General features: G+C 41.6%; 1 protein-coding gene across 1 annotated transcript; it reads left to right on the plus strand.

Annotated features, from left to right (window-relative positions):
* The first annotated feature begins 294 nt into the window (after positions 1-294).
* LOC106594204 (uncharacterized) lies at positions 295-10,767 on the plus strand. The gene is made up of 2 exons (XM_014185582.3): positions 295-891; positions 9,622-10,767. The coding sequence occupies exons 1-2, from the start codon at positions 519-521 to the stop codon at positions 10,182-10,184; spliced, it is 936 nt and encodes a 311-aa protein (XP_014041057.1). The 5' UTR covers positions 295-518; the 3' UTR covers positions 10,185-10,767.
* The last annotated feature ends 269 nt before the right edge of the window (positions 10,768-11,036 follow it).

An 11,036-nucleotide genomic window follows, 5' to 3' on the forward strand; every position in this document is an offset into this window, starting at 1 on the left:
GCCACCTGCAACCTGATTTATTTTCAGAAAATGTCGCCCTCATCAATCTGTCACGTAATCCTGCCTAATGGGCAGGTCAGCCCTGGAGGAAAGTATTGGCTGTAAGAAGTAAGAGAAAACAACATCTGGTTGTTTTTAAATTACTACTTATGACATTGCTTGCCAGAATAAACATTGTAATTAATATTTTTCCAATCTGCGTTACACACTCCAGTCAGCAGATGGCGATATGAGTCTTTCAGGTTATGCTTTTTGAATGACGTATAATCTAGTGGACGGACAGGGAGGCTTCTTCAACTGCGACAACAGGATTGGATTCAACCACCTCGGTAGCAAACATAAAACCCGAAACGTTGAAGTGATTTAGACCAATCTTGTGTATATTAATCTGTGTTTTTAACATTCTGTTTACGTATTTACTAGTTAACAAACCTAATTTGCTTCTTATATGACATTTGTTAATTTGTTAAATTGATACTATCACTATTCTAGTCGCTAGCTAGCTAACATCCCCGACCATGAGTTCACAAAATTACTCGCCCCCTGCTAAAGAAGATGTCTGCTGGACGGAGAAAGAAGCTCTGGGGCTGAACATCATCGTAAAAGAAGAAGAGGAGGATATTCCAGTGGATGGAGAGGAAGAACATGGAGTGAAAGTGGAAGAGGAGGAGGTAGAACCGTTTAGAATTATGAAGGAGGAAGATGAGGCTATAGCATTGAGAGAAAAGGAGGATGATATAGTGAAAGAAGAAGAAGAAGAAGAACCTTTTGGAGTGAAAGAGGAAGAGGAGGCTATCGCAATAAAAGAGGAAGACGTTTTGGGAGTGAAAGATGAGGAGACTGAAGATGAGGAAGCTGAAGATGAGGAGACTGAAGACCTGAATAACACCAGTGAGTATTATCTTTAAAAACAGGGGCACAAACTCTGGACTTGTTTAACTAATGTGTTTTTTAAGGGGTATTCAACTGTAGTTCTACACAGGAATATGTTCAGTGCTGTAGGAATTGTTGAATAAGCAATCTGTGGTTGGTATATGCAGGGTGGGTATAATTTGTGGAACGTTCCAACAAGAATCTGTTCCAAAAACTTCGTAAAGTACAAGGTTGCCAACAAACGCCGCATACAAAGTAGCATGATCAATTCACCTAGCTAACTAGCAGCCGAATAGGCATCAACTCACCACGTAGTTTATTCTTAATGTTTGTCCGTAGGCTACCAGAGTGAGGACAGACATTTTTCAGAATAAACTTGGTGAGTGAAAAACCTAATGAAATAGCCCCCTCCCTCCCTACCCGGTATCTTATTCTGCATCTATACAACTGTGTATGCGTTTTTGTTACAGATTCCTGTTTTTGTTACAGATTCCTGTTTTTGTTACAGATTCCTGTTTTTGTTACAGATTCCTGTTTTTGTTACAGATTCCTGTTTTTGTTACACTGTTTTTGTTACAGATTCCTGTTTTTGTTACACTGTTTTTGTTACAGATTTCCTGTTTTTGTTACAGATTTCCTGTTTTTATTACAGATTTCCTGTTTTTATTACAGATTTCCTGTTTTTGTTACAGAATCCTGTTTTTGTTACAGATTCCCGTTGGGAACGTTCCACAAATTATACCCACCCGTATATACATTTTTTCAACTTTTTAAATGAATGATATATAGGCCTGGCTTAGCCCGTTCATAGACGCTAACTAGCCTACATTTGGTGCCCTCGGGAAAACAGTATCTTGTTTACGGAGGGAGTTTTGTTAAGAGCAATTATGCTCGGGCTGTACGGTCCTGGAAACATAAGCAGCGTATCTTTTACACCATCAAGAATGACTTTTCAAAAACAAAAGAAGTGTTCTCAAGAGTTTAACCTAACCTTAGACCTCTTTTCTTTAATTACTTCATTTGTTAATAAGATGGGCCTAATGACGTTCAATAACGATTCGCATTCGAGGTAACTCATGTCTAAATCTGTATCTGTGTAGCCACACTTGTTCCACTTTAGAATTAATATCCATTGTCAGTTCTGTTCTACTTAAAAGGTCGTTCCTTACGTCACTGAGCGCTGCCCAGGAAATAATTAAATCCTATTGTTAGACGCTAGATTAGCAAGATATCTTATTGATGTGCCACTGACTCGCCCATGGATTGCTGTTTATTTATTTCTTTAAATTGTTTTGGGGTGGAGGGTGTAGATCAGCTTTAATATTCTAGATTGTGGCTTCTATCAATGTAATCGTCTGCATCATTTCCAATCCCCCATATATGTTCCTGTAAATGTATATAATATATACCCACACACACAGTACCCTGTCAAAGGTTTGGGCACACCTAGTCATTCCAGTTTTGTTTTTGGTACTATTTTCTACATTGTAGAATAATAGTTACGACATCAACACTATCAAATAACACACATGGAATCATGTAGTAACCAAAAAAGTGTTAAACAAATCAAAAATATATTTTAGCCACCCTTTGCCTTAATGACAGCTTTGCACACTCTTGGTATTCTCTCAACTAGCTTCACCTGGAATGCTTTTCCAACAGTCTTGAAGGAGTTTCCACATATGCTGAGCACTTGTTGACTGCTTTTCCTTCACTCTGCGGTCCAACTCATCCCAAACCATCTCAATTGGGTTGAGGTCGGGTGATTGTGGAGGCCAGGTCATCTGATGCAGCACTCCATCACTCTCCTTCTTGGTCAAATAGCCCTTACACAGCCTGGAGGTGTGTTTTGGGTCATTGTCCTGTTGAAAAACAAATGATATTCCCACTAAGCCCAAACCAGATGGGATGGCATATTGCTGCAGAATGCTGTGGTAGCCATGCTGGTTAAGTGTGCCTTGAATTCTAAATAAATCACAGACAGTGTCACCAGCAAAGCACCATCACACCTCCTCCATTCTTCATGGTGGGAACCACACATGCGGAGATCATCCGTTCACCTACTCTGCATCTCACAAAGACACGGCGGTTGGAACCAAAAATGTCAAATCAGACCAAAGGACAGATTTCCACCAGTCTAATGTCCATTGCTCATGTTTCTAGGCCCAAGCAAGTCTATTCTTCTCATTGGTGTCCTTTTAGTAGTGTTTTTTTGTTGTTGCAGCAATTCGACCAGGAAGGCCTGATTCAGGCGGTCCTCATGAGAGCCGGTTTCATCATAGCGCTTGATTTTTTTTGCGACTGCACTTGAAGAAACTTTGAAAGTTCTTGAAATTTTCCAGATTGACTGACCTTCATGTCTTAAAGTAATGATGTACTGTCATTTCTCTTTGCTTACTTGAGCTGTTCTTGCCATAATATGGACTTGGTCTTTTACCAAATAGGGCATCTTCTGTATATCACCCCTACCTTGTCACAACACAACTGATTGGCTCAAATGCATTAAGAAGGAAAGAAATTCCACAAATTAACTTTTATCAAGGCACACCGGGTGCACAACGGGGGATGCTTCAAGTATTCTTGGTTATGACGCTACAAGCTAGGGCTGGGCGATATGGCAAATAAATGATAACAAAAAATAAAATTGTGCAAGTCAATATGCATTATAACTGTTAGCCTAATGGCACGTCACAGTTGAAGTTGGCGTAGGTGTTGTCTTACAAGTTACAAGCAAGAAAGCCAAGTCTGTCTACGGTCTCTGGCTTTAAAGCTGCCCTATGGCAGGTCACTACGCTGCAACCTGTGCTAAAAACACGCTCTGAGGGGGAGCTGGTCGCAGGAATGCACAGGTAGCGCTTTGCCAGGTGGCTGACTTGGGGATTCTTTTTTTGCGGATCTTCCACCAGTCCAGTGGATTTGGTTTCACTGTCAGCATCAGGAGACTGAAGGTAGCAGCTGAGTTCCTTGTCTACCAGCTGGATTTCAGTAAGACCTGTGGTGGAGCATCGCTTCTTGAAAAAACTGCCCAGTGACTTTTCTCTTTTTAGCTGTCAATTGTGGTGAAGCAGCAGCAACGTCTCCCTGAGCTGGGCTTGGGTTTTCATGTCCCTCGTTGACCCTCTCTGAGACAGCTCTTATGTGGCCCACCTTCTCCTCTTTGATGTAATGTGTTTTAAACGGAGGGTTGACCAACGAGGCTATGTCCAGGAGGTCATCTGTGGCTAGGTCATCATATTTCTCATTCAGATAGTTCATGACTATCGTTTTGGTGGTTTGGCTGAGTTCTGTTTCACCATCATCAGGTTTCATGAGCTCTGTATTGAACAGGTGTAGTACTGACTTCATATAAGACACTGACATAAGACTCACCAGACAGAGCATCGGTGAATTCTAGGAGGAGGGTCAATGCCTGGTTGATGGACTCAAGAACATCTATATCTGTATCGGTGGGAGTTAAGTGCAGTGTCTTCTTGTCACTGGACAAGACCTGTGAAATGTCTTTCTCCTGCTCCAGTACTCTGTGCACCATGTTTTGACGTGATCCCCAGCTGGTAGGTGACTGTCACCAACTTGTGCTGGGGTAGGTGGTGTTCTTTTAGAGCGACTGTCAGGTCTCTCTTCTTTTTCCACCAATAGGAAAAGGCACCTACCACTTTCTTACACACTCCAATTGCTTGATCCACCCGTTTGTCTCTACTCACTCTCTCTAAGAGAAATCAAGAGATTTTAATAAAATGTTAATAACAATAATCCCTTTAGTTATGTACAAATGTAATATTTCACTTTATCAGTGGGTGAAAAAAAAAAGCACATTTAGTTTCATCTAACCAATCACTTCAATATACACAATTGACAAGGTTACTTACCAATGGCCAAGTGCAGACGATGTCCAAAACATTGCAGTCGGGTCCGTTTGTTGATTTGAGCGGCCTTCACCACGTTCGCACCACTATCTGTTGTAATGCAGACCTGTCTGTCTTGACTGAGTCCCCAGGAGGCGAGAGCGTCAATGAGCCCCTCTGCTATAGCTTCACCCGTGTGGTCGTCGGGAAAGTATGTTTGAAGGCATTTATTTAGAAGATTCCAGTCTTTGTCAGTATAGTGGGTAGATTCCGCTCTTTGTCAGTATAGTGGCTAGATTCCGCTCTTTGTCAGTATAGTGGCTAGATTCCGCTCTTTGTCAGTATAGTGGCTAGATTCCAGTCTTTGTCAGTATAATGGGTAGATTCCAGTCTTTGTCAGTATAGTGGGTAGATTCCTGTCTTTGTCAGTATAGTGGGTAGATTCCTGTCTTTGTCAGTATAGTGGGTAGATTCCAGTCTTTGTCAGTATAGTGGGTAGATTCCAGTCTTTGTCAGTATAGTGGGTAGATTCCTGTCTTTGTCAGTATAGTGGGTAGATTCCGCTCTTTGTCAGTATAGTGGGTAGATTCCGCTCTTTGTCAGTATAGTGGGTAGATTCCGCTCTTTGTCAGTATAGTGGGTAGATTCCGCTCTTTGTCAGTATAGTGGGTAGATTCCCGTCTTTGTCAGTATAGTGGGTAGATTCCAGTCTTTCTCAGTATAGTGGGTAGATTCCCGTCTTTGTCAGTATAGTGGGTAGATTCCAGTCTTTGTCAGTATAGTGGGTAGATTCCAGTCTTTGTCAGTATAGTGGGTAGATTCCAGTCTTTGTCAGTATAGTGGGTAGATTCCGCTCTTTGTCAGTATAGTGGGTAGATTCCGCTCTTTGTCAGTATAGTGGGTAGATTCCAGTCTTTGTCAGTATAGTGGGTAGATTCCAGTCTTTGTCAGTATAGTGGGTAGATTCCAGTCTTTGTCAGTATAGTGGGTAGATTCCCGTCTTTGTCAGTATAGTGGGTAGATTCCCGTCTTTGTCAGTATAGTGGGTAGATTCCCGTCTTTGTCAGTATAGTGGGTAGTTTCCCGTCTTTGTCAGTATAGTGGGTAGATTCCCGTCTTTGTCAGTATAGTGGGTAGATTCCCGTCTTTGTCAGTATAGTGGGTAGATTCCCGTCTTTGTCAGTATAGTGGGTAGATTCCAGTCTTTGTCAGTATAGTGGGTAGATTCCAGTCTTTGTCAGTATAGTGGGTAGATTCCCGTCTTTGTCAGTATAGTGGGTAGATTCCCGTCTTTGTCAGTATAGTGGGTAGATTCCCGTCTTTGTCAGTATAGTGGGTAGATTCCCGTCTTTGTCAGTATAGTGGGTAGATTCCAGTCTTTGTCAGTATAGTGGGTAGATTCCAGTCTTTGTCAGTATAATGGGTAGTGAGGCTAATATAAGACTGACGTGCGACTAGACCACCGATCAGTATTAGTAGCAAAATACGTCAAATCTGTCTTGAGCTGTTCCTCAACCTCCTCAACCTAGAGTGCGGTGTGAGAGAAATGTTTGCTGCCAGGGAGCACGTACCTGGGGTCAATTCAATTCATAAGCCTCTTGAAACCTTCCTTTTCGACTGTGCTAATTGGTAGCATGTCCTTAGCAATGCAATGAAAATGTCAAAAAATCTCCACAGAGGAGCTCTGTCAGTGACCATTGGGTTCTTGGTCATGTCCCTGACTAAGGCCCTTCTCCCCCGATTGCTCAGTTTGCCCAGGCAGCCACCTCTAGGAAGATCAATCAATCAAATGTATTTATGAAGCCCTTTTTACATCAGCAGATGTAAAATAACTGACTTAATTTTGCTGGACCCCAGGAAGAGTAGCTAATGGGGATCCATAATAAATACAAAGTGCTGTACAGAAACCCAGCCTAAAACCACAAACAGCAAGCAATGGAGATGTAGAAGCACGGAGGCTAGGAAAAACTCCCTAGAAAGGCAGGAACCTAGAAATAAATCTAGAGAGGAACCAGGCTCTAGGGGGTGGCCAGTTCTCTTTTGACTGTGCTGGGTGGCGATTATAACAGTACACTGTCATTTAAGGCCAGGTTGTTCTTCAAGATGTTCATAGATGACCAGCAGGGTATAATAATAATCAGTGGTTGTAGAGGGTACAACAGGTCAGTACCTCAGGAGTTAATGTCAGTTGGCTTTTCATAGCTGACCATTCAGAGGTTGAGACAGCAGGTGAGTAGAGAGAGAGAGAGAGTCAAACAGCTGGTCTGGGACAGATAGCACGTCCAGTGAACAGGTCAGGGTTCCCTAGCCACAGGCAGAATAGTTGAAACTGGAGCAGCAGCACGACCAGGTGGACTGGGGACAGCCAGGAGTCATCAGGCCAGGTAGTCCTGAGGCATGGTCCCAGGGCTCAGGTCCTCCGTGAGGGGAGGGAGAGAGAGAGAGAATTAGAGGGAGCATACTTAAATTCACACAGGTCACAAGATAAGACAGGAGCATTGCACCAGATATAACAGACTGACCCATAGCACCCTGGCACATAGGCAGCTGTGGCCCTGTCCGAAGATAGCCCCAGACAGGGCCAACCAGGCATGATATAACCCCACCCACCCACTTTGCCAAAGCACAGCCCCCACACCACTTGAAGGATATTAACAGACCACCAACTTTCTACCCTGAGACAAGGCTGAGTATAGCCCACAAAGATCTCCAACTACAACAACCTTAAATTACATACCAGCTAGACAAAAGAGGCCTTCAGATTCAATTCCTTCAACAATAAACTCAAATAATCAAAAGGAAAACAAAATCTAAATTCAATTCTAGAATCTACAATGGACTATCATCCTCCAGTGATGACAGTACCCATTACATTATCACTGAGGACTGGGTAAAAATAATATATAGTACCCATTACATTGTCACAGAAGAGAACTGGATAATAATAATAATATATAGTACCCATTACATTATCACAGAAGACTGGATAATAATAATAATAATAATAATAATATATAGTACCCATTACATTATCACAGAGGACTGGATAATAATAATAATAATAATATGTAGTACCCATTACATTATCACAGAGGACTGGATAATAATAATGTAATAGTTACTACATATTATTATTATCACAGAGGACTGGATAATAATAATAATAATAATATGTAGTACCCATTACATTATCACAGAAGACTGGATAATAATAATAATATGTAGTACCCATTACATTATCACAGAGGACTGGATAATAATAATAATAATATATAGTACCCATTACATTATCACAGAGGACTGGATAATAATAATAATAATAATATATAGTACCCATTACATTATCACAGAGGACTGGATAATAATAATATATAGTACCCATTACATTATCACAGAGGACTGGGTAATAATAATAATATGTAGTACCCCCACCACCACAAACTCAACATCCTGGATAATAATACTGCTGGAAATACTGTACCCTTTTTTTATAACCAACAACTAAAGTCAAAATATTCCACAAGAAACACATGCTGGAGAAACTGTGGCCAATCAGAAGCCAACCATTCACAGACTGTATCTGGACATGCTGCCAATATACAACCTTCTGGGGCAGCCGTCATCTCGGAACTCAAACAGATTTTTTGTAAAAGTGGACAACAAATAACATAATATATCCTGGAATTACTCCAGAAACACCCAACAACACAGACAAACTGCTGTGTAATATCTTTCTAGCCGCAAGAATGAAAACAATAACGAGACACTGACGATCACCTCTAATACCTCCTGGACTGAACCAACAACATCCATCACCTCCAATACCTCCTGGACTGAACCAACAACATCCATCACCTCAAATACCTCCTGGACTGAACAACAACATCCATCACCTCTAATACCTCCTGGACTGAACCAACAACATCCATCACCTCAAATTCCTCCTGGACTGAACCAACAACATCCATCACCTCTAATACCTCCTGGACTGAACCAACAACATCCATCACCTCAAATACCTCCTGGACTGAACCAACAACATCCATCACCTCTAATACCTCCTGGACTGAACCAACAACATCCATCACCTCAAATACCTCCTGGACTGGACCAACAACATCCATCACCTCCAATACCTCCTGGACTGAACCAACAACATCCATCACCTCTAATACCTCCTGGACTGAACCAACAACATCCATCACCTCTAATACCTCCTGGACTGAACCAACAACATCCATCACCTCAAATTCCTCCTGGACTGAACCAACAACATCCATCACCTCAAATTCCTCCTGGACTGGACCAACATCATCCATCACCTCCTGGACTGGACCAACAACACCAACAACATCCACGACATGGAAAAAAATAAGTGACAATTTGCTTGAAACTGGACCCGTTTGTAAATAGCTTGACAAAATGGACATCCTATATTAACCAAAAAACAACGGAACCTGTCCAAGCAACAGACCAGATTACAGATCAATGAAACACACATAAAGGATGTACATGGGAAGAGGGATAACACACCAGGGTGAAGATGGAGGAGCTCCCATCATCCTAGACAAATGTATATGTTTAAAAATAAATCCTATTTGTATTTTATTAAATAATATAGGGAAAATTATATTTTATTCTAATTGCTTAGAAAACATATTTAAAACAAATGGGGGTTATTATTTTATGTCCAATAGAAATGAATGGTAAATAATGTATTTAGCATGTGGTGAGGTTGCATTCAGGGTCATGTTCGTTTGTCCACACAGTAGCAAAAGGTTTTGCAACAGAAGACAAAAACCCTCCCCATTTTGTCCCTCCCAGTTTCGACCCGTTTGCTTCAGTTTAATTTCTATTGAACATGAACCTGATCTCTCTGTTATACTAAATAATCTGTTTTTGACAGGAGAGAGGCCAGACACAGAGGAACCAGAGCCAGAGACGTCCAAACCAGCAAGACCACACCACTGCTCCCTCTGTGGAAAGAGTTTTAGCCAGTTAATGAATCTGAAAAGACATGAGAGAACACACATAGGAGATAAGCCTCATCACTGCTCCCATTGTGGAAAGAGTTTTACCCGATTAGAACACCAGAAAAAACATGAGAGAACACACACAGGAGAGAAACCTTTCCACTGCTCCCAGTGTGGAAATAATTTTACCCGGTTAGGGAGCCTGAATGAGCATAAGAGAATTCACACAGGAGAGAAACCTTTCCACTGTTCCCTGTGTGGAAAGAATTTTACCTGGTTAGCGAGCCTGAATGAACATAAGAAAATTCACACAGGAGAGAAACCTTTCCACTGCTCCCAGTGTGGAAAGAATTTTGCCCGGTTATGGAACCTAAAGGAGCATGAGAGAATACACACCGGAGAGAAGATATACAAATGTTCTCAATGTGGAAAGAGTTTTACCTGGTTAGGTGATCTGAAAAGACATAAGAGGACACACACAGGAGAGAAGCCTTAGCAATGCTCACACTGTGGAAAGAGATTCACCCGGGTTGGGAGCATGAAAATACATTAGGGAGCGAAACCTCATCAATGCTCTCAATGTGGGAAGAGATTTACCTGGTTAAGGCGACTGAAAGAACATGAACGAATCCAGACCTGATAAAATGTTCTCAATGCCCCCAGTGTGGAAAGATATTTACCCAGTTAGGGAAAGACCATGAAGAAACACGCAGACAAAAAGCCTTACCACTGCACCCCAGGTGGAGAGAGATTTACCCAGTTAGGGAAAGACCATGAAGAAACACGCGGACAAAAAGCCTTACCCTGCACCCCAGGTGGAGAGAGATTTACCCAGTTAGGGAAAGACCATGAGGGAACACAGACAAAAAGCCTTACCACTGCTCCCAGGGTGGAGAGCGATATCAAATCACATTGACCTAAAGTTCACAAGAGCACACACTCTGCTCCGACATTTGTCTTCTATATTTTAAATGTTTTTTTATGCCACATTAACTCAATTATACAGAATGTAATAAAACATATATTGTATGTCTGTTTTAAATGTACAATACGTTAGTTTGAATGAAGACTCTCTCAAACTCTGCCTCTGTGTGTTTTCTCTGCATGTAGTGGAGGAGTATTAATACCTGGGTGTTGTTCAGGGACATACAGGTAGTGGAGGAGTATTAATACCTGAGTGTTGTTCAGGGACATAGAGGTAGTGGAGGAGTATTAATACCTGAGTGTTGTTCAGGGACATAGAGCTAGTGGAGGAGTATTAATACCTGGGTGTTGTACTTGACCAGGCTACAGTGGGGAAAAATAAAAGGCAGAAAATAATCTGATAGGATAATTCTGATCCAGATGC

The sequence above is a fragment of the Salmo salar genome, chromosome 02 (genome assembly GCF_965601325.2).
Source record: "Salmo salar chromosome 02, fSalSal1, whole genome shotgun sequence".
In the NCBI taxonomy this organism is placed as follows: Eukaryota; Metazoa; Chordata; class Actinopteri; order Salmoniformes; family Salmonidae; genus Salmo; species Salmo salar.